Source organism: Salmo salar, chromosome 09, assembly GCF_965601325.2.
Source record: "Salmo salar chromosome 09, fSalSal1, whole genome shotgun sequence".
Classification (NCBI taxonomy): Eukaryota; Metazoa; Chordata; class Actinopteri; order Salmoniformes; family Salmonidae; genus Salmo; species Salmo salar.
Window position 1 is genome coordinate 15,982,379 of NC_138299.1, and position 24,046 is coordinate 16,006,424.

Below are 24,046 nucleotides of genomic sequence, written 5' to 3' on the forward strand. Positions count from 1 at the left end.
AGATGGAAGCAGTGCACTTTGCCACATTAAGTGAATTCTTGTTTATTTGAAAGGGTATCTGTTGAATAACAGAAATCACTGTGTAAGCCCACTGCTGCCTCAGTCCAAGCGCTACAGTACCACTGGCTGTAACCCCTTTGAGGGAATACGTTTAGTGTGTATGGGGATAAATCAGCTGATCCACTACCGATGTGGGTAACTCTTTCCTCTTCCCTGCAGCCTCTAACAAGGGAGCTCAGGAGACCACCATTACTGGGTCTGAGAGCCATTACTGCTGGGACGGCCTGACTCCTGACGCCCTCTACAACGCCACAGTGTACACACAGACCCCGAACCTGGAGGGGCCTGGAGTCAGCGTCAAGGAGAGGACGCGTAAGAAACCCCACTAACCATCAGTCCTGTAACATATCACTTCCATTGTGTTCACACGCATGTATACCCCCCCCACCACACTCAGGGTGTAAGAAAACACCTGTGTCTTTGCAGGGGTCTAACATGGCATGCTAGTAAAGCCCACATGGTTTGACTGTTTATGTTCTGGTCTTTGTTACAGTGATCAAGCCCACAGAGGCCCCAACTGAGCCCCCTACCCCACCTCCACCTGCCACCATCCCCCCTGCTTTGGACGGTAAGGAAGTTTCAAGTCAGCAGGCTGTGGAGTGACGTGAAGCTAACACAGAGAAGAAACTCTTTATATGTCTCTTGCCTGACATGTCCATTGACTTTGCTCTGTGTGTTCCACAGTGTGCAGGGGAGCCAAGGCTGACCTGGTGTTCCTGATTGATGGCTCCTGGAGTATTGGAGACGAGAGCTTCAATAAAGTGATCCAGTTTGTCTTCAGCATGATCGGCGCCTTCGACGTAATCCACCCTGGTGGCATGCAGGTACATAGCCACGCAGACTATCCTCTGAGATATAACGCTTCAAAACGAAAGTGATGAGTCTCTGGTTGTTTACAGCATATTCTCTTCTCCTTTCCTTTTTTAGAGTGGATTCACGTCAATGCTTTATGTTCTCTCTTTCTCTCTCTCTCTCTCTCTCTCTCTCTCTCTCTCTCTCTCTCTCTTCTTCTGGAAACAGGTGTCTTTTGTGCAATACAGTGACAGTGCCAAGACAGAGTTCAAACTGAACACTTACCAAGACAAGGGAAGGACCTTGGCTGCGCTGCAGCTCGTCCGCTACATGGGAGGAAACACCAAAACAGGTACGCCCACAGACCACTCTGACTGGCTGCCAGTCTCAATGTGACTGACTGACATCCTTAACCCTCAATGCATAATGTTGAGTTAATAGAAAAGTCGATATACATTCACTCAGCGACAATGTCATCATAGTGTCTTCATCATGCTAGTGGAGTTGAATGAGTCCATAGTTAAAGGTTGAGACTGATGTCCGACCCCTCTGTGTACAGGTGCTGCTCTGAAGCACGTTGGCGAGAAGGTGTTCACCTCAGACAACGGCATGAGGAAGCACGTGCCTAAGGTTCTGGTGGTCGTCACCGATGGTCGCTCCCAAGACGAGGTCCAGAAGAGTGCCTCCAACCTGATACACTCGGGTAAGTGTTCAAAGTTGGGATTTGTCCTTATAGAAGTCAGAAACTGGATATTTTCAGTCAAGGTTTAGTAAACCTTAGTTGACTTTAAACGTCATTTTAGTGTAGCTAGCTTTGTAACTTGTTTTGAGGTATAGCATTGTTTACCTCTTTTGGGGGGTTTTCGTTTTTTTTCAAATTGGAGTGCTGTACTGGCAGATCTAATCAGCTACTGTGAAATAGATGTGAACAGCCACTAAGGTTTGACTAGGCTATGGCGTATGGATTCCAAAGGTTGTCTTTGTACTCATCTCACTCCAGGTTACAGCGTGTTTGTGGTCGGTGTGGCCGATGTGGACATGGCAGAGTTGAGGAACATCGGCAGCAAACCAAGTGAAAGACACGTCTTTGTTGTGGATGACTTTGACGCGTTCGCCAAGATCCAGGACAACCTCATCACATTCATCTGTGAAACGGCCACATCCAGTAAGATTAGCATCGGCATGACGCAGTACCTTAAGACACAAGTTAAACCAGATTGACGTTTGCTGTCTTTTGTCCTCTAGCCTTTTACAGCTCGTCATGTTGTTTCATTTCTCCCTCTTCAGCTTGTCCTTTGATCTACATCAACGGGTTTACTTCACCTGGTAAGTATATATTCAGAATAAACTGACAGATACTGATAACACCTACGGGCCAGTCAGTACTGTACAGAATCTTCCTTTGTATTGACTTGTATTTTCTCATGATTGTGTATTGACCTGATGTGTATTCTCCAGGCTTCAGAATGCTTGAGGGCTTCAACATCACAGACAGGACCTTTGCTGCCATGAATGGCGTGTCCATGGAATCTGGCTCCTTCAACAGTTTTATAACCTACAGGCTTCACAAGGACGCATTCCTCTCTGCGCCCACAAAGTAAGTGTGTGTGTGCGTGCTTGCAGCCTGTTTCCTTCGTGCGCGGCCTGCTCCTCTCCTGCGTACTATAATGCTGGCCTGTGTAATCATTTTTAATGACCTTCAAAGGCTCAGCAGTCTGCGGTCCCCCCAGCGCCCATCCAGCATCTACAGTGCCCCTTGCCAGTTCTGTTTGTTGTTGCAGCTTGTTGAATATGAAGTGTTAGTAAGAGAAAATAATTTTGTTCGGAGTGTAAAGCTCCCAGGGCAGGGCCCTCTCCCACATATGTCATGGAGGGAGCACCAAAGCAGCCACAGGTCAAAAGCCCAGGTCTTTATTGAGCCCATTAAAATGTCTTCAAGCAATTGCTGACCTGCTCAAGAATTCTGTTCTAACCTCTAAGGCACGAGCATGCTTTGTTAATTTGTCCATAAGGATTTGTGTTTGTGCGTGGGTTAGCCATTGACTCAATGTGCACATGTGAAAACACTTCCAGCCGTAAAGTAGGGACAGAAAAATATTTCAATATGTCAGTAATTTTTCAAGGCTGGGGTAAAACTGGCAACCATTTTCAGGTTGTGTGGCCAACGTGACAGGGTGGATATTGTGTGTCTTTTTGGTTTATGGTGTGGTTTTTAAGGTGCCAGCATTGTTGCTCTGTGTCTTTGGTCTTCCAGGAGTTACAAAGAATCTAGTGTTTCATCCTGGCCAAAGGTTGTATAGGTTACGATTTGCCATCTTAATCCAAACAGGTTTTTGTGAACTCTCTGATGTTGCTCAAAGATTTATAATTATCTGATGATCTATACCCACTGGGCACACACTGGTTGAATCAACGTTTCCATGTCATTTCAATGAAATTACGTTGAATCAACGTGGAATAGACTTTTGAATTGACATCTGTGCCCAGTGAGTAAAGTGGTGATCAGATATTCTCAAGGCTGGTGTCTATGAAGTTGACCATCTTACAAAAGTAGAATCCTTTAGCTCCATGAAAGATGTCTTCCATGACACCTGTATCCTGTATTTTTGTTCCTGCCAGGGAGATCCACCCAGAGGGTCTTCCTCCATCCTACACCATAATCCTGCTCTTCCGTCTCCTCCCCGACACCCCCAACCAGGCATTTGATATCTGGCAGATTGCTGACAGCAACAACAACCCTGAGGTTGGGGTCACCGTCAACCGTAAGACCCCGCCATGCTTTGTTTCTCTTATGGGGTAAGCTGTGGCTGCCCAACAGCTGTGGTCTGATTCCCCTCCTTACTGCATCAGATAACAGTGTTTAGAAACTTAGACCAGTGTAATGACCTGTAGGTCGCTACGGTCCATTGATCCTCTCTTGGTAAATGCAGGACAAAGGAGATTCAGACCTCTGAATGCAAAAACATCAACCCCCAGACATGGCTGTATCAAGTTCACTCTCATAGGAAAGTGTTTTGGTTTGACACTGACTTTTACGCTCTGTGTGTATTTCCAAGTCCATAAGTGTTCCCTTGTGTGCCTAAGTTTGTGATCAAGTACTGTACCTAAGTATTCGCTAGTTACCTAAGTGTTTAGTTGTTCATAAGTGTTTACTTGTGAGGGCTATATCCCCTGTAGCTCACTCTCTGTGTCTGTTTCCATGTGTGTTGCGTGACTTCTCCCTGTAATGTATGGGGGCCATCTGAAACCATCGTTCCCTCTTTTCAGCTTCCAGCAAAACAATCACGTTCTACAACAAGGACACCAGAGGGGAGATCCAGAGAGCCACGTTTAATGAGGATCAAGTGAAGAGAGTTTTCCACGGAAGCTTCCACAAGGTAAACACCATTTCACTTGAATGACATTAAGGCTTGGCAAAGGAATCACATATCTTGGCTTATTTTTCTGGTTGAATTTCCTGAGGACATACAGATCAGCAATAATCTACAATCATTTGGGATAATTACTTCCAAAACACCAGGGTCCAAAGAAGCCTTTTCACATGAATAATGGATTTCTGTGGTAAAATGTTTAGATTAATGTTCAGGGGAGATTATTCCTGTCTGGGATGTGTACCCTTGATATGGTCACCACCTATGATAGATGTATTTGTCTGTTACCAGTCTTTATGAGCGGTCATGTCTGTTCATAGTTGACGTTTCTGTGGATTAGTGTTTTGCCTCATTGAGTTCACCTACCGAGGTGATAATCAATGCCAAGACTAAGGTCTAGCTAGGATCTGGTTACCTACCTCTCACGACACTGAATGCGATATGGATTCGGTGCCAAAGTGGAGTTCAGGCCTTTTTACAATCTGGCGTTTAGCTTTGTTTTCGGAGACTTTAGGCAGTTATTTTGATGAATGGTTTGGAAGGACTATAAATATCTTTCCAAAGGTTGGAGGAGACTTTGGTGACCCATGGTCACCTTGCACAATGTGCAACCAGTTAGCCTAGCGATGGAGGCTTACAGTGTGCTGATTGGCCATTGTCCTGGCGGCGGTCAGGTGGGAATTCCTGAACATTCTGAGGAAATGGGCTGTTATTGGATCAGTGTTTGTTGTGGTTTACCTCGTTTACAATAAATAAAACCTGATACATTGGGAAAAAGACCAGGTCGTACTTTTACCACGCAAAACAGAAAGCTAGCTGCGTGTGCCCTATGAAGTATTTTCAAGAGTATTTGCTGCTTGAATCAAATGATCTGTTAATAACATTAATTTCCTGCTTCAACAGATGGTTTCTAAAAGTCAGAGAAAATCCTCTCAAAGTATTATCACACGCCATGTTTGCAGCCGGGGGAATAAACTGATGTAATCGACCAACAAATTCAACAAGCCCAAAGAGACTTACAAACATCTGTAAACATGAATGGAGATATTTGGCGATATATTGCATCTCCTATACTTCACATCTTCCTGCCTCTGACTGTGGATTCCCATTGCCGCCCTATTACTTTCCTATGGTGGGATTACAATGCCAAGTCTGAGTGGGGGTTATTGAGAACATACCTTCAGTCATTAGCCACTCAAGGCTTTTCAACCCTGTTGAAATAACACTACAGACAATGCCATAATTGATTTTAAAAGCCCTTCTTTCTCTAGAATGATTTTGTCACAATGCCGAGTTTTAAAACCGTCATATAAAGTGTTTCTGCCACATTCTGGGTACGGCAATGTCACAGCAGGAGCAGAGGAGCTCACATGGGACATCAAACACTAGGCCCAACTCAAAGCAGGGCACAATGTAAAACATCCTCTGTTATGCTCAGCTCAGAAACAAAAGCCCTTGTTTCTCTAGAATGATTTTGTCACAATGCCAAGTTTTAAAACCGTCATATAGAGTGTTTCTGCCACATTCTGGGTACCGCAATGTCACAGCAGGAGCAGAGGAGCTCACATGGGACATCAAACACTAGGCCCAACTCAAAGCAGGGCACAATGTAAAACATCCTCTGTTATGCTCAGCTATCATAAGATGAGAAGGATTTAAACGATGAACGTCAGTATATTTTCATATTATTTTATGAACGTTTCAAGATGTAAGATACATCTAAGATGTAGATGTTACTGTTTCCAATGGACTTGAAGAATGTTTCAAGTGAATCCATGTTTCTGAGGGTCCTCTAAAATCACGAGGACCCTCTAGTGTAGTCTACTCTGATCTGACATCAAATGTACTTCCTAAGGTCAATGAGTCCACTCTGAACACATTCAAGTTATGAGGGAGAATGGTTTGCCCATAGAACCTAAAATAAATCTAGTTTCAGTCAGACCACTAAGCAGCAAAGCTAATTACAGGACAGTGTTATGAATGGGACCCTGGAAAATGTTGGGTCAGGGCTATATCCGATGACGTCAGTGACATCAGCACAATGACATCATCAGAGCTCTAGTTGGGTACCAGCCTATGTGTCTGTGTTTCTTTTCTATTGCTGTGGTGGTGCCTGCAGTCTGAGTGTTCTGAGTGGCTAGTATGTGGTGCTGTGGTTACTGCGCTGAGGGTAAAGGAATCTACAGCGGTCTACCTACCAGATTAATTGCTGGACTGGTGCATGTGTGTACTGTAGTTACTGACTGGTGTTTTTGTGTGTATTGTGGTTTCCCAATGGTTCATCCATGGGTGGTTTGGAGTGACCTCAGCGTGTGGCGCTAGAACCTATCTGACTAGTGAAGTCAGAAAAGACAGCTGGACTTAAATACAGCTGTTACCCAAATGCTCAAATGTAGCCCTTAGCATGTATAGTGTGCCCTACCTCAGAGCACTTCATATCTTTTGATATGAACTCAGAATAGATTGTTATGAGACTCATAATACATTTGAGGTTTTCCCCTCCTCTCGACTATTTCACTCACAAAATGAATTGTTAATTCTAAGATTAGACATGTCCATGGGAAAATATGAGACAATAATCCAAACCAACCCTCATCTTTATTTCTAGTCTGACCCATGCTCTCATTTGAACTATAGTCCTGATGTTTGCCAAGTGTAGTAAAATGTGTAGGGTGTAGCTACTTCATATAGTTCAATAGCAGGGTAAACGGTATTTCATCAACTCATATATTGTATGTATCATTGGTGCCATTGGAGGTTTTGCATTTTGTTGCGATCAAGTGGAAATATGAACGTTTTTAGTGGTTTTTGTCATAGCTAGATGTATTCAGTCCACCCACTCTGCAGTTTCCCCATACTTAAAGCTTCACAAATGCAGCTATTATTCTCTGAGAGGATCCAAACTCTCTCAAACTTTCCATTCAGGGAATGGGTAGTTAGGTTTTGCCAGTATTTGCATGCACTAATTGAGAATTAGTGGGAGAAGAGAATGCTCCAAAGAACCCAAGTTGTTTAAAACGTTGGTCTTTGGTCAATCTCTAACTGATACTCTGCCATAGCCCTGACTGCCCTCTTTGTACTCTCGTTATTACAGTGTTTTCTCTGATGCCTTCTTTTAAAAGCCTTCCATTCCGTGAGGTAGCCAAGCAGATTTAATGACGTATACAACCATTTCAGCCCCAGAGGAAGCCACTCGGAAATGAAATGGTGACTTTACAGCCAAGGCTAAGCAAGCTCCTTCAGAAGCCTGGATGGGAATATTCCATTGTCCTCCAGGACTGGACATGGGAGCGTAGATGTCTGGAATGATATGGTGGCAGTAGTATACCTAAACTAGGATTTTGTGTCTTCCTGAAAAAAGCTGAGATCTGTGAATGCAATTTAGCGCTGCATCAAAACATTTCAGGTAAGTGAGAGAGATATGTCAATCTAATTAAGGAATCCTATCTTAGGTAGCAAGGCTGGACATGAATTGTGATTTCATGGCCATCAGGGCTCAGGAGGGAGAAAAAGGAGGAGCCGTGAAGACAGCCAATACTAAGAAAATGGAGTCCGATAGAAATCATGAACGTATGTCAGGGGAATCAGGGGGAAATAAGGCAAGAGAAGCCAATATATGACTATATGAGCTGTTACTGTACTATGTCTGTGGACTGGACACCTAGCTCCGATATAGCCTACATTATGGTGTCTACAGTATACCAATGGGAGAATCCATACTAGTGTGAATGGAGTGCTGAGAAAGAGAAAGTGTTCCAGATGTGTCAATGTCCAGAAGAGCTATGGGCAGAGGAAGGGAGGATTAATTGAGTGTAATTGTGACTTGGCTGGTCACGGTGGAAGTGGAGGTCTGGTCTGTCTTGACTCCTGTGGTTTTTGATCCATTCAGAAGATGTTAATCGTCTGTGTCAGTGTGAGAGTTGTCTCAGGCCTTTGTTAGAGAATGAGCCATTGTGCGATTCAATGATTGGGTTCCAATTGAATAAGCTTCCTGTTCACCAACATCAGCCCTTTTCAGTTGATGGAATTCTAGTTTGCTTTCAAATGATGAGAGAAAACACTGACCGTTTTATGGTGAATACTAATTTTCCAGTAATATTTTCCAGTAATGTATAAGTTCGCATTCTTTGCACTTGCAGTACATCATTGAGCGTTATTTTTGGTTATCCCACAAGTGCATCATAGTATATATGTCCATGCCAGGATCCCGAGGTATCAGACCACTCTCCTGTGGTTGGCCAGATAGTCTGTTCTCTTGCCAAGAAAGTCCACTGTAATTTTGTGAGTGGTTGCCAAGTGCGGTTGTTATTGCTCTATAGGACAGTAATGTTAGCCTGCTCTCTCTGTCAGGGTGAAAGCTTGTCAGACTGTTTAAAAAAAATGCAACTGCACAGGAAAGTATGTAAAGTGTAGCACTTTTGATGGGTTACCACAAACAACATCATTTCAAAGGCCCATATTCTGACAGTGCGTGTTGTTTCATATATAGCCATGAGCTTGTTTTATCTTTTAGATTTTTTTAATGTTCTGATATCAACTTTCTTCCAAGGGACCTAAAACCAGAATGTTCTTACGTGATTCTAAGCTATTGCCTTACCTCCTTTCTCCATTTGCACACACTGTATATAGATTTTTCTATTGTGTTATTGACTGTACTTTTGTTTGTCCCACGTGTAACTCTGTGTTGTTGTTTTTTGTCGCACAGCTTTGCTTTATCTTGGCCAGGTCGCAGTTGTAAATGAGAACTTGTTCTCAACTGGCCTACCTGGTTAAATAAAGGTGAAATAAAATATATATATAATAACTTAATTATAAGGAGGACTGAATAACAAATCATGTTAATAGTGGTGATTTAGTGAAATACAGTGCAGCATCTTAATAAACATCAGTTAGACTTTAGGTGTTTCGACTCCACATGGGTTCAACTGGGTTCTTAGTATCAAATCAAATAAAAAAATGTAGTTTATGTTACGAGACTATCGAATAATGTTGCTTATTAGGTCTTTCCATTGTAGAGAGAGGCTCTTTTTTAATACGGAAATGGCATGTCAAAAACTCTGGATGCTCTCAGTATCTTTCGCAAGCCTGGATGTCCAAACATTGTAATAAAATAATAATAATAATATGGTGGGTGCTTATATTTGGCCTACTTCACTTTGGAAATGTTTTTTTTTTTTACATATCCCAACTACCCCTGAGACGCCCTCTGAGAGTAAAGGGTCACGGCTAGGGTCTGCCATTATCAAGGTGACCTGGAGCAATTAGGGTTAAGTGCCTTGCTCAAGGGCACATTGACTGATTTTTCACCTTGTCGGCTCGGGGATTCAAACTAGCGTTTTTTTGGTTACTGGCCCAACGCTCTAACCGCTAGACTACCTGCCACCCGTTGTTGTTGCTGTCGTAGTTCATATTGAGATTAGAGTGGTCTTGACTAATAATCCTCTTCCTCTTCCTCCTCCTCCTCCTGCTACAGCTTCACATCAGTGTTTCTCCCGAGAGGGTCAAACTGAACGTGGACTGCCAGGAGGTGGCAGAGAAACCCATCAAGGAGGCCAACAACATCTCCACAGACGGCTATGAGGTGCTGGGAAAGATGGCTAAGTCAGGTGGATCAAAAAGGGAGTCGGCAACGGTGAGTGGAAAATGTTCAAACTGGAAAACCCCTAAGGAAATGCATCCGTCACTCACACACAAGCTATTGGTGTTAAGTGTGAAGTGCAAAGTGCCCAGGTTTTACACCTAGCTCCTCATCTGCTGATGCTCAAGTAAGAACTACAACTCACAGTCATTGCTGGAGGAATGAAAGACGCTGCTCTCTCTCCCACTCATCTTACCTGTGTTCCAGCTCTCTGTGGGTGCTGGCCTGCGTCTGGAGCCGTGTTGTTTCTGAGTCCTCAACGCTGGAGCTCAATGGAAGCCATGTGTAACGCCCATCTGTGTTCTGATCTCTCTTGTTCTCCTCTCTCTGTTCTGTTGTACAGTTCCAGCTCCAGATGTTTGATATTGTGTGCAGCTTGAGCTGGACCAGCAGAGACAAATGTTGTGACCTCCCGGCCACGGTAAGAGCAGCTTCGCTGTGGACGGCCCTCTAGTAAGGCCTCATACCTGTACAGTACCATCAAGCCTTGGCACTTTGACTCGCCCTCTAGCACGTACTATAAGTTAAGAGCGTCATTATATTTTACCATGCATGTGTCAGAGGTTACATGTTATTTCTAAAGTGTGCATGTGCTGTATAGACTTTGTCTGAAGCCTAGCTGGGAAAAAGTTTAAAATGAAATGATTGCATTGGCAGGCCTGAATAGACCATTGTATTCCTCTTTAATTGGACTAATCTCAGTACAGTTTTACAATTCCAGTCCCACCCAAACAACTGGTCCTTTTGATCATGTGGTGAACAGATGAATCATTGTACTCATCTGTGATATGTTTATTACCAGATACATGTGCACTTACTTACTTGACTGTAGCCAATTACCCATCTCTCCCTCTCTGTGTAATTTGCATGATATATTCATATATCATTGCAAAGAAGGCTGTGTTGTGTAAGATGTCACATATTTCCTTCCACAAAACAGTTGGGTTTCAGTTGTCAAAGAGTATTTGTGTGTAGGCCATGCACTCCATTAGGGCAGCAGTCATATTTCAGTATGCACCCCAGTTTTCTAAAAACTTTATCAGCTTTTCTAATGGGTTTCCTTAAGGAAAACTTCAAGGCACCATTTTATGGTTTGGGTTGTCAGAGCAGTGGCACTCATTTTCAATACAGATACTCCTATCTGCACTTATCTGTATTTTGTGGGTTACCAGAAAGGCCCACAGATGTCAAGAGATGCCCAATGGGTCATACTATTAATATTGTATTTTAGTAAAGTATTTTTTACATTCTCATTATCTTCCATTCCCTCCCCCTCTCCTTCCTTTCTGTATTGCAGAGAGATGAGCTCAAGTGCCCGGCTCTTCCACACGCGTGCACATGTGCACAGGACAGTGTTGGCCCTCCGGGGCCACCCGGCCCCTCGGTAAAGACATTAACCATACCTCCATCCCTCCATTTCGCCTTGTCTTGGTGCAGGGTTCTCTCTACTTCAGTCTGTCCTCGCCTGGCGGCAAAGCTCTCTGTCTACTCTCTCATATAATGATGATGATGATGATACCACTCTGTCTCCACTATGATGATGTGGACATATAGGAATAGTGTTACAGAGGTATTATTTTTTCTTCATAATTGTTGCCCTGCTCTAAAGTTTAAGCATGTGGATATTAGAGTGGGGACATCCCTCATGTGAGTATCCGTGTTTTTTCCCATGGAAAACGAAAGAGAGGGGAATGAGATGAATGGCGTGCGATGAGGTGTGGGCTATCAGGCTTAGAGATGTGTCAAAAGATAAATGCCCATCTGAAGAAAAAAAATAACAGGAAAAACCTTGAAGAGGAGTCTGGAATATGTATGCTTCACTTTGCAACCTCACTACGCCCCTGTGGGGATTCCTGAAGGCTTGAGGTTTAGGTCTGGAAGCAGCTCCTGTTGTGGGGATGGCTCTGATTCTCCGTCTCTGACTCTGTCTTTCATTCTGTCTTGACTTTCCCAGGGTGGACCAGGTACTAAAGGACCCAGAGGAGAAAGAGGAGACTCAGGCCCAACTGTAAGTCAAGATTTTGGATCATTATCAAGCCATTTAACACACACTTGGATCCAGAGCGATTAATGAGTCTGAGTCATTGGATATTATGGTGTTGTGTGGTCCGAGCCGCAATCAAACATTGAATCAAGCCATATCCAACTGAGCTAACTCGGCTACAGTCCAAGGCCCAACTAATTTACAGTAAAGCAGAGTTCAGCACAATGCAGTAGGGATCTCAAAGCAGTTACCACTGAACAGTACAGTCCGCCATTTGCATGCCCCATCAGACAAAACAGATTGCTCACATCTGAACTCACTTATTGAATGTTCTGTATATTCTTTAGCTTGATTTGTACTGTGTATTTTTCCCCAGTTTGATTTACGGAGGCCAGTGTCGAGAGGTCTGATGAGAAATAGAACTTGTTTCTCACCAAACAGTTCATTCTCATTCTCTCAGCCCTGCTGTGGAGAGGTCTACAGTGAGATATGGTGTGAATAGTTTAAAAGTAATGGGACTATGTTTGGTTTTGTCATTCCGCTTCTACCATAGGGTTCAATGGGCCCCCGTGGAGAACAAGGACTTCCAGGACAATCCGGACCTCCAGGTCCACAAGGCCCTAACGGCTTGTCTCTGCCAGGAGAACCTGTAAGTAACACCCCCTTAGATTACGAGGAAAACCCGTGTCTTAGGGGTTTATGTTTAGTGAACATAAAAATACAATTGCAGCCGTCACTGCAGCTATCCTTCATCTGGAGTGTTCTGTAGGATTCACAGTGTGTGGGGACTGTAGGACGTCCTCCCTGACTTATGATTTACACACACAGTCACCGAGTGTTAAGATCCTATTTATTCTAGAAAGTTCTTCCTCCTGGAAATTCTCCTAAAGCTGGGCGTAAATTCACTCTCAGTTACAGATTACATGACAAAGAGAAACACCAGATCCCTGTAGTTGTTCAGGGTTGGACTTCCCTTTGTACTCATAGTTCTAATCCTCTCCTTCTCTTTGTCTTCTCAGGGACGCCCCGGACCAAAGGGAGATCCCGGAGACTCAGGCCTGACTGGGCTGAAAGTGAGTACAGCTCTCTTTTTCATTAGTTGTGGTTTGGAACAGGAAACCGGAGGCGATTCGCTGAGAGAAGCAGTGCTACTGGAGCCTGGAATCTGTCCACATGGCAATGCTGCAACCACTTTCAAAGTAGGAGGTAGACCATACAGTCCCCAGAGTGGGATATACTCTCCAATCAACCTGCTGTTTGACACTCAGTGGACGGCCACCAGTTAAGATATTATGGGACAGAATGGTCTTGCCAATGGGAGTGGAGGATTGACATGAACTGTACATGTTCGTGTAGGCCGTCATTGTAAATAAGAATTTGTTCTTAACTGACTTTCCCAGTTAAATAAAGAAATGTAAAACATTTAAAATAAATTCCACTACAGTTCTGCAACTGCACTTACTCTAAACCCTGTAGTCAAGGCCAAAAATAGGTATTTGCAGACTATTCGTGGCGCTACTTGGGTACCACTAATTGGATATAAATAGCTGGGAAAGAATATGTTGAGAAGACAAACAACCTCAGCATTGGATGAGTTGCCAGGTTGCCAATGACCACATGATCATGTTCTCAAAGTGTATTTGGAGCCTACATTGCATCAAAAGCCCAAAGAGCGATTTCTGGAGACAATGGGACTAAAGATCAAGAGTTTTCTTGGAAGATATCCTTCATCTTCTCATAGATGGACTCCTTGCACATCTTAGAAGGGGACCACAACATACTGTGATAATTCTTTGGAACTGGTCCTCCACACAACATCCAGCATGGCCAGGGACTTTACAAACTGAGAACTCCAGTGCTGAATGATCTGAGACCCCTTGATTCCAACGATCGGAGGGAGTATTCTGTAACGTCAATAATGAGCATCATTTACGTAGTCATTTCGCATTCCATCAAGGACGACTTTACTTTGGGAATACGAGACTCCCCTGAACCCTAACAATTACCCTGCGAAGATAATAATACTAAAGAAGCATTTAGTTGAGAATTTCTCATTGCGTTATGATTATGGCTATAGCAGCCTTGTCTGTCAAAAGCTCCTGTTAACAACATGCATTTCAACAGCCAATACACGTATCCTAAGGTACTGGCACTAAGATGCATCAGCAAAGTGCATCATGCTCTCACTAAATCACAGGGAACCTAGAGAGAAACAGAGAGAAAACGAGTACCTATAATTGCTGGCAATATGAAAATGCAATTATGGGCCATTTGGGACAAGTCCGATGTGTGTGTGTGTGTGTTATTACTGGTTATCACAGTTTGATTGAGTGTGTTGTGTTCCTGCAGGGTCCTGCTGGTGCTGCTGGTCCTATGGGTCCTATTGGACCAGGTGGAGTGAGGGTAAGATCTGCACCTCTACACAGAGCTGCTTAGTGTACACACCCTGTTGAAAGGCCATTAATCTAGCCAGCACCCACTTAAGCATGTGATCACCTACTTAACTCAACGTGTGCAGTTAAAATGTTGTGTGCTCATAGTATTCTGTTGCATGTTAATGATGTTACTACCCTTGTCAGATGACGTAGTTTGGCTCCGTTGGACTGGTGCAGTAAAATACACTACAGAGATGGGTCGCTAGGGAGATTAGAGAGGTCCTGGTTTATTTCACTAAATCTTTATATACTCATCTCTTGGAACGACAACATAACTTTGAAACAACAACTTTATACCAACAACTTAATGACTGCAACTAAAACTTAATGCCAACTTATTTTTTATGAAGTGTAACTTTTATTGTTGCCTGTTTGTGATTGCCCATCTTCTTTCCCCAGGGACCACCAGGGAAGGAAGGACCCTCGGGACCTAGAGGCCCAACGGGACCGATGGTGAGTACTGGATTTCAGTCAAGAGAAGTTAAACCTCCTGGTAGTGTCTTTTAATGCCTGATAGTCAGCCTGTTAGTTAGCCTGCAGCATGTGGTCAAAACACAGACAAACTCAGTCCGTCAGTAAGTATTGACGATAAAGCATGCATCTCATTCCCTATACTGTGGTGGAGGCCTGCCTCCAGTTAATGAATGGCCACACCATTCCAATAGGAAGAGGGCCTACTTTACCATAAGGACTGATCTGAGGACCATTAAGCATCCTATCCCTGTTGGGAGTGTTTCCACCCACTTTAGTGTTCTTGGCACAGTATACTGTATGGTGCCTTGACTGTGGATATACATCACAATATAAGGCTGGACCGTATTATACAACATGTTATTTAACAGAGACCGGGAGTGGTTGTTGTTCTTGTATTTACTCCTTGGTAACTTTGGTAAGTGGATGTAACAATGACGCTGTTATCTGTCCATCATCCAGGGAAGTCCAGGATCTCCAGGAAACACAGGAAACACAGGCAACCAAGGAAAACCAGGAGACACAGGAAACCCAGTATGTACACATACAAGTGGTCATATGGTGATTTGCATGGGTCTTCAAGGAGGCAATGGCCAAGATGTGCCAAAATAGTGCAGAATTTCCTCCCACTCTTGAAATTAAGTTCTAAACTTCATTTGTGGAAGCATGAAGGGATGGTTTGGTTACAAACAATGGAAATTACAACAGTTGATTGCATTGTGTCTTGGATTTTACTCTGGTTCTGACTGGATGACCTTATTCGGAACATTTACCCCTGATTGCATTCGATTCAGTTGGAAAACGTTGCAAATCTCATGCAAATGAATGCCATTCCTGTTATTGAGAAAATCAATGTTTCCTCTCTTTCACAGGGATTGGCTGGAATAAAGGGAGAAAAGGGAGAGAGGGTATGTACAGTACTGTATCTTTGGACACTTTATTACTTTTCAGAGTAGCATTACCTTGTCTCACCAAAATGTGTGTGTTTTCCAGGGAGACTTTGCATCTCAAAATCTGATGCGCTCCATTGCCAGACAAGTTTGTGAACAGCTTGTGAACAGTGAGTGGCCGTTTAGAACGTCATAAGCCAGCATTGGTTGGGTACACAAACACAGACTGGATTCATTGTCTGACATCATATCTTTATTCATTCCTCTCAGGTCAAATGAGCAGAATTGATAATATGATCAACCAGATCCCCACTGGTTACCGTAGCAACAACCCGGGCCCTGCCGGCCCCCCTGGTCCTGCCGGCAACACAGGTCCCCCTGGAGAACCTGGACAGACTGGCCGAAACGGTTTCCCTGGAAACGCCGGCTTACCTGGAAACCAAGGAGAGAGAGGTGAGTGTGATATGTGTTGTTTTTTGTTTGCCTGTTGTATTACTTCCTGTCTGTTTTTGGATGGCTAGAAAGTCAATTACAAGTCCTACAGAGATGCAGAACTTCAAGTTATGGCTTACATGTAGGACACAGTCTGTGCTCTTGTTCATCCCATGTAACCTCATAGCAAATCATCTGGAGTAGCATTGAAATTTTTACAATGATGGTATAATTAAATAATGACGAGCTCAAAGATCAAACGGCAGTTTTGATTGCAAGCGATTGTGCATAACCCCCATCTACAGTAGTCTGAACATATAGGGTTGAAGTTGGAACCTGACATCATGCTAAGACCTGAGGGTCATCTGCCATCATGCTTCACTTCCTACAGTAAATCTGATCTATGCTACAATTTCCTCCATCCTCAAACATGCTCATTTGTGGTTTCAAGAGCAGTTATTTTCTGTTACAGATACAGGTACATTGTACTGTACAATGGGACCTTTTGTCATTGCTAATAACCCGTTCTCTGGGTCTGATTGTGTTGTTGCAGGGACGCCAGGAGAGAAGGGCGAGAGAGGATCCCCTGGAACAGGACAGAGAGGACAGAGAGGACTCAGTGGTCCGCCTGGTAAGACCTCGGACATCACTTCTCAAGTACAATAACCTATTGCACAGCTATGCCTCTTCCAAGGTCCCCCCCCATCTCACTAGAAAACAGGGACCATTAATGCAAGCCCCTGACTCTGTAATTCAGCTCATGTACCTTAACAACAAGGCATGGAACCTAAGAATATTACCACATATTTACTCTAAACGGTCGTTTTCAACCGTGGGAGACAATATGTTCCCATTCATTACTTCCTGATCTACAGTTCTGACCTAGTTTCACCATGGCAGCCATTTTGTTCTACATCCTGTACTTGGACGTCTCTTTGTGACCTTTAGAACTCCTCCCAGTGCATTCTAAATGACAGACCTGAGGGGCAGGCCAAGATTTGCCAAGCTTTGTCTCAAGAACCTTCGTTTGGGCTGCTGTGCTTCATAAATTCTTAGCAAACGATCAAATGTATTTCCAGCAAACATATTCTCCTTTCTAGAGAGAATGTATGTTTCTTCTTCATGGGATCGGTCCGCACAGATGTGTTCACACGTTTGCCATGGGAATTAAAGTTCCTCTTGATCAACATACCACAAGTCTGATGATGCAAGATCAACATACAGTATAATACATCATATGTCTGAGGGCCTAGGTCTATTTCTGAATGAAGGATTTAACATGTGCTGATGCATTATAGCTGCAATTTTCTATAATCAAAACAATCTTACTCCTACCTCTAATCATTCACCAGTGATCCCAAACCCATTCTAGAAATGGCTGAGGATTAGTCTCTAATAGCCGTCTTATTCAATGTTGATATTATTCTGTCTTCATGGAGGCCCCTTTAACATAGCATTCCCCTTTAATTGAAATTCAGCATGTGAAGGCCCTGAGTCCCCAGAAGCTTTCCTATCACGGGCTAGTGGAGATATCAGGCCAGTCATTGATGTCTACTTTTCCCCTTCAGTCGAACACTGCCAAGTCTGTTTCTGTGAATGAAGTGAGACACAACCTAGCAGCAGAAGGAGGAAGGTAGCTAGCGATGATTACTCATTGCTGAGTGGGAGAATCAGATTTTTGTACAATGAGCATTGCTTTGGTGGCCCATTCATTGACAACACATGTGCTCACTTAAGAGAGCGAGAGAGAGTGGGGGGGGGGGGGGGGGGACATTCCATCCTTGGTTTGTACTGTCTAGACAGACTGGGGCAGGGGGTAACTCCACAGTCTGACTGGCTTGCTTTTTTTCAGACTTTTAATTGAGCTGTCTAAATATCTAAATTACAGTGGTATAAACCAATTTCCCCCCCTCCACTTCCAGTTGCGATTTAAGGGTAATGTCAGTGTGGGTTTCGCTCTGAGTCTGAGTATTTGTTATTTAATTCCCACACCCTACCTTTCTTTATCTATTCCCAGGGCCACCAGGTGAGGCTCGGACTGGCCCCACAGGTGCTACGGGCTCTGCTGGGCCTCGTGGCCCTCCTGGTCGCCAGGGAACCTCAGGAGTGAGGGGACCACCCGGGCCCCCTGGCTACTGTGATTCCTCCCAGTGTGTTGGCATTCCTTACAATGGACAAGGCTACCCAGGTATGTCCACGACTGACTGAATCTCTATCCGCATGGCAGGATAGCTGAATACATAGTGAATGTACGAATGTAACGTATGCACACTAATTTATTTACAACTTACAGAGAGATACTGTACTCAACAGCTAACTTTCTGCTCTGGTTCAATATATGGAGACCTTGGATTTCAAGGGTTTTTAACAAAAGGGCAATGTTGATATTCAGTATAAGTATCCAGTTCCTTTTGATCCAACAAACTTTATGCAAATGGTATAGTGGATTTATCTTAGCAGCCACAACAGGCTTTTCACAACATTATAAACCCTTTACTTCCAAGGTCTCAATATGTTTGTCATAGAGTTAATATTCATAATAGCATGTAAAACAAATAGAAATGGCAAATAACTTTCTCCAACAGAGAGATCTAACCCCCTGTTTGAACTGTTTTCAGGTCGGTCCTAGTAAACTTTCTAAGCCGCCTTACACTTTGAAGTCCTGTTACTGAGATGTTAGCTCACTGGCTAATGACCCCGTAAGGATAACCATCATGGACATAACTGATGAACAACGTTAAAAACCCAAAACGAGAAAGAAAGGAGTGGACTGGCACTAACACCACTTCACAGCTTCTATCAGACAAGCTGCAGAGATGGCAACCCTACTGGCCTGTTTGCATCTTGAGCAAAAACCCCAGCAAACCGAGAGAGAGAGGGCTTCTCTGCGCAGGGAGGAGCATGTAAAAAAACCACTCAAAAAAACCCTACTAATAAATTGGATCTCATAACAAAAGAACAACAGTGTTAACATGGAGACGTGATATCTGTAAATAAACTAATTGTGCCTTGTAAATGATGTTTGAACCACACAATCCACTAAAATCAGTTGACATCTGTATTGAGCTCGTGCCTTTTAACCCGCTTCTTACTGACTTACTTCCAGCATAACCCTCGGTTTTATTATGATGCCTGAGTGACTTACACAGCTTGTACGCCAATCCAAACTGAAGCATGTGCCATTTGTACATTTAATAATGATGTTCTTTGTATGTTTGCCTAATCTATGCTAAATGTTATTTTCTTGCCATTTTCTTCATTTAAAACAAAAAACATATATACATCATATTAGTTCCTTTGCTGTAGAACATTTGTTTTCTAATACCTCAGTGGGTTTTAGGACTAGCAAAGGGATATAGGCAAGAGCTAGACACTAGTGGCAGTGTCGTCTTAGTGTTTTGATGCAAATTCCATCCCATATTACTTGTATTGGTATTTATCTTTATTTGGGGTATGTGTTCAACATGGTTGATAGTTGTCAATAACATTAAGTGCTAGAGTGCATGGAATCACTAACATTCTTAGAAACCGAGAATTTAACAGATAAATAACAGTTCTTAGGTCCATACAGTGAATACCTTGGTTGATTATTCATATTTAGGAGCTAGTCGAAAGTTTAGGTTGTACATTGTGCATGTCAAGTCTCAGACTGCCAACTAAAGTCCTGTTTGATTGGCCAAACAAATATTTCTAGCCACCGGCTACGAGCTCGATCCTGAAACCTACATAGTCCCTATACTCGAGGAAGAATCGGAAGACGAATCTGAGGCTATACAGTCGCCTGGTTACTCACGAAACCAGAGAGGAAAGAGGTCACTATCAAGAGATGATGCAGAGAGGATATCACAATAAACAAAAATAAAAAAAGAATTGTTATATTGAATTTATCTACATTTTTACATGAGCGAGTATTAGTGAAATTCAGATAATAAAATCTATGGGTTTGATACCCCTAGCTTTATTGTACATATCTCTACACATAAACAAGCTAAATTTAGGAATATTAAGTGAAAAATATAAAGAATCTAGACATTATTTCATTACAAATCTGTGTGCTTGCTAACTGTTCCCTTAAGTGTCTCTGCTTGTAATATAACTGCATTAAGTGTTTATTAGAGTCCAATGTTTAATGCACTAATCATGTCAAAGTCAGCAAATACATTAGGGGAAGTATACAGTGGCAAGAAAAAGTATGTGAACCCTTTGGAATTAACTGGATTTCTGCATAAATTGGTCTGATCTTAATCTAAGTCACAACAACAGACAAACACAGTCTGCTTAAACTAATAACACACAAACAATTATACGCTTTCATGTCTTTATTGAACACAGCGAATCGACATTCACAGCGCAGGGTGGAAAAGGATGTGAACCCTTGGTGGACCCTCCTTTGGCAGTAATAACCTCAACCAAAGTTTTCTGTAGTTGCGGATCAGACCTGCACAACGGTCAGGAGGAATTTTGGACCATTCCTCTTTACAAAACTGTTTCAGATCAGCAATATTCTTGGGATGTCTGGTGTGAACTGCTCTTTTGAGGTCATGCCACAGCATCTCAATTGGGTTGAGGTCAGGACTCTGACTGAGCCACTCCAGAAGGCATATTTTCTTCTGTTGAAGCCATTCTGTTGTTGATTTACTTCTGTGTTTTGGGTCGTTGTCCTGTTGCATCACCCAACTTCTGCTGAGGTTCAATTGGCAAACAGATAGCCCTACATTTTCCTGAAAAATGTCTTGATAAACCTGGGAATTCATTTTTCTGTTGATGATAGCAAGCTGTCCAGGCCCTGATGCAGCAAAGCAGTCCCAAACCATGCCTTTTTTGGATTTCTTTAAGTCTTTAGCTGACACTAAGATTCTTCTTAACCTCATTGAGCATTCTGCGCTGTGCTCTAGCAGTCATCTTTGCAGGAAAGCCACTCCTAGGGAGAGTAGCAACAGTGCTGAACTTTTATAGACAATTTGTCTTACCGTGGACTGATGAACATCAAGGCTTTTAGAGATACTTGTGTAACCCTTTCCAGCTTTATGCAAGTCAACAATTCTTAATCGTGGGTCTTCTGAGATCTCTTTTGTTCGAGGCATGGTTCACATCAGCTTTTCGTGAATAGCAAACAAAAAAAAATGGAGTGTTTTTTATAGGGCAGGGCAGCTCTAACCAACATCTCCAATCTTGTCTCGATGATTGTACTCCAGGTTAGCTGACTCCTGATTCCAATTAGCTTCTGGAAGTGGTTAGCCTAGGGGTTCACATACTTTTTCCAACCTACACTGTGAATGTTTAAATGATGTATTCAATATAGACAAGAAAAATACAATAACTTGTCTGTTAATAGTTAAAGCAGACTGCGTTTGTTGTTGTGACTTAGATGACGATCAAAACAAATTCTTTGACCAATTTATGCAGAAATCCAGATAATTCCAAAGAGTTCACATACTTTTTCTTGCCACTGTATGTATGTTTCTGTACCCATCCACATTACCCCTGTCCCTCATAATTAATTGTAAATGTCACAATGTCAAGCGGTCTGTTCTATTGAAATCACATAGTTTGCCACCCTCCTCATCAGAAAGAGGGTTACTGGTTCCAGCTCCATGAAAGGTTCTCATCGACTGGTAAATCCGGCTTTCAATTAGTTACTTTAGACCGAATGTGTGTCTGTTTTTATAATACCTACTCACAGCTGATTTTTACCAAAGGTGGAATTGCATGTCTGTGTTGTATATTTAGTAAAGAAAAAAAGGAAAAAAATAAATATATAGTTGTTGTTTTGTATCAATACCAAATGCAGTTGTAATTTGTTTGCAAGACTATGGACATAGAATTGCTTTTGTCATGTTTTAACTGCACATCGTGAATTCCACAGCCTTATTTTCTTATTTATTTCTGAAACAGAAGAGGCATTTTTCAATAAAACTACTGAAAATGTATATTTTGTTTCAGTCTCATGTCTGTGGTGTGCACTGTAGCTGCAAACATTAGATACAGTATGATAACATGGCAGATGCCAATCCCTCCCAAAATGTACTTAGTAGAGTATTAATAGGTTATAGCTACACATAGGCTTATAGATACAGGAACACTTAGTATGACGAGATCACATGGAACATGCAATTGAAGGAGAAGGTCCACAACTGTACAATATTAACTGCACTCTTAAGATTGGCACACATACTGTACAAGAACAGGCATATCATACCGTACCACATGAGTAGAAAATGTAGTGACCATAATATAGTGGCTATATCCAGAAAAGTTCCCAAGGCCAGGCCGAAAATAGTTTATAAGAAATCATACCAAACGTTTTGTAATGATTCCTATGTTCAAGATGTAAAAACATATGTATTGGTGAGATGTGTGTAATGAGGAGCGTACAGTGGCTGCACTTGATGCCTTTATGAAATTGTTTCTTCCCAGTTATTGATAAACATGCCCCTATTAAGAAAATGACTGTTAGAACTGTTACGGCGCCATGGATTGATGAGGAATTTAAAACATTTGTGGTTGAGAGAAATGAAGCAAAAGGAGTGGCTAATAAGTCTGGCTGGATTATGAAACTAAGCTAAATGCTATAAAGTCTGATGGAAAAAAGCTTTGGAGTACTTTAAATGAACTCTGTGAAGCATTTATTTGGGCTGCAATTTCTGAGGCTGGTAACTCTAACTTATCCTCGGCAGCAGAGGTAACTCTGGGTCTTCCTTTCCTGTGGCGGTCTTCATGAGAGATAGTTTCATCATAGCGCTTGATGGTTTTTGCGACTGCACTTGAAGAAACTTTCAAAGTTCTTGACATTTTCCAGATTGACTGACCTTTATGTCTTAAAGTAATGATGGACTGTCATTTCTCTTTGCTTATTTGAGCTGTTCTTGCCATAATATGGACTTGGTCTTTTACCAAATAGGGCTATCTTCTGTATACCGCCCCCACCTTGTCACAACACAACTGATTGGCTCAAACTCATTAAGAAGGAAAGAAATTCCACAAATTAAATTTTAAGAAGGCACGCCTGTTAATTGAAATGCATTCCAGATGGTTACCTCATGAAGCTGGTTGAGAGAATGCCAGGAGTGTGCAAAACTGTCATCAAGGCAAAGGGTGGGTATTTGAAGAATCTCAAATATAAAATATGTTTTGATTTGTTTAACACTTTTTTGGTTACTGCATGATTCCATATGTGTTATTTCATAGTTTTGATGTCTTCACTATTATTCTACAATGTAGAAAATAGTAAAAATAAAGAAAAACCTTTAAATGAGCAGGTGTTCTAAAAATGTTGACCTGTAGTGTATTTAAATATATTTATTTACAAAAAATATATTTGGCGGATTGGAAATGACGAAGACAATTATATTGATTGAAGCTATAATCTATCTGCAATATTAAAGCTGATCTACCCCCTAAAAAAAACTAAAACAAAACATGCAGACTTGGAACAGGGATGTACCCATCAAAGACACTTAGAATTGAAAGCAAAGTTATGAGCAGTGCTTGGGTGTGTGTTTAAACAAGGTGCTCTTTGGAGTTATTAGAGCTTACTTCAGTTTTCAAAACATTTCCCAGGCACTCTTTATATTGTGGAACGTTTAAAAGCCTTTATTATATTGGCATGGACATAAGGTTCAGGTTAAAAACTTCAAACATGGTTCACTAAGAAAAACACTCTGTGAAATGCAACATGGGAGTCCACCAAAGGGGGATGTCTAAAGATTAGAATGTTCAGAATGCAAGATTACATAATTTTCTCTTAACTAAAAACAGAGGCTCTTTCAGAGTACAGCAATGGTTGATGAGTTTAATGATCAGATATTGATTTACGTGTAGCTTAATAATAACTATTTGATAGTGATCTGACTGTTACCCCTAGGAATTTTTGGCTCAAAGAGCACCTGGCAAATTCCTGCAGATCCCTATCCAAAGAAACTAACTCCATGTGAGTGCCTGAATAAGGTCAGAACTGTGATGTAAGTAACAAC

The 24,046-nt window shown here is 42.3% G+C and overlaps 1 protein-coding gene across 2 annotated transcripts in view; it reads left to right on the plus strand.

Annotated features, from left to right (window-relative positions):
* The window catches only part of LOC106610773 (collagen alpha-1(XII) chain), a 72,123-nt gene extending 50,120 nt beyond the window's left edge, over positions 1-22,003 (plus strand). For both annotated transcript variants that reach the window (XM_014210332.3, XM_014210333.3), the window contains 25 exons: positions 220-372; positions 554-628; positions 745-884; positions 1,081-1,204; positions 1,412-1,555; positions 1,853-2,017; positions 2,140-2,178; positions 2,311-2,449; positions 3,472-3,614; positions 4,120-4,229; positions 9,697-9,855; positions 10,205-10,282; positions 11,159-11,245; positions 11,816-11,869; positions 12,399-12,494; positions 12,865-12,918; positions 14,195-14,248; positions 14,680-14,733; positions 15,214-15,285; positions 15,624-15,659; positions 15,745-15,811; positions 15,912-16,094; positions 16,627-16,704; positions 18,091-18,261; positions 18,692-22,003. In XM_014210332.3, coding sequence (XP_014065807.3) covers positions 220-372; positions 554-628; positions 745-884; positions 1,081-1,204; positions 1,412-1,555; positions 1,853-2,017; positions 2,140-2,178; positions 2,311-2,449; positions 3,472-3,614; positions 4,120-4,229; positions 9,697-9,855; positions 10,205-10,282; positions 11,159-11,245; positions 11,816-11,869; positions 12,399-12,494; positions 12,865-12,918; positions 14,195-14,248; positions 14,680-14,733; positions 15,214-15,285; positions 15,624-15,659; positions 15,745-15,811; positions 15,912-16,094; positions 16,627-16,704; positions 18,091-18,261; positions 18,692-18,702 — 2,486 coding nt within the window. In that variant the 3' untranslated portion in view covers positions 18,703-22,003. The remainder of the gene's footprint in view (positions 1-219; positions 373-553; positions 629-744; positions 885-1,080; positions 1,205-1,411; positions 1,556-1,852; positions 2,018-2,139; positions 2,179-2,310; positions 2,450-3,471; positions 3,615-4,119; positions 4,230-9,696; positions 9,856-10,204; positions 10,283-11,158; positions 11,246-11,815; positions 11,870-12,398; positions 12,495-12,864; positions 12,919-14,194; positions 14,249-14,679; positions 14,734-15,213; positions 15,286-15,623; positions 15,660-15,744; positions 15,812-15,911; positions 16,095-16,626; positions 16,705-18,090; positions 18,262-18,691) is intronic.
* Positions 22,004-24,046: the final 2,043 nt, after the last annotated feature.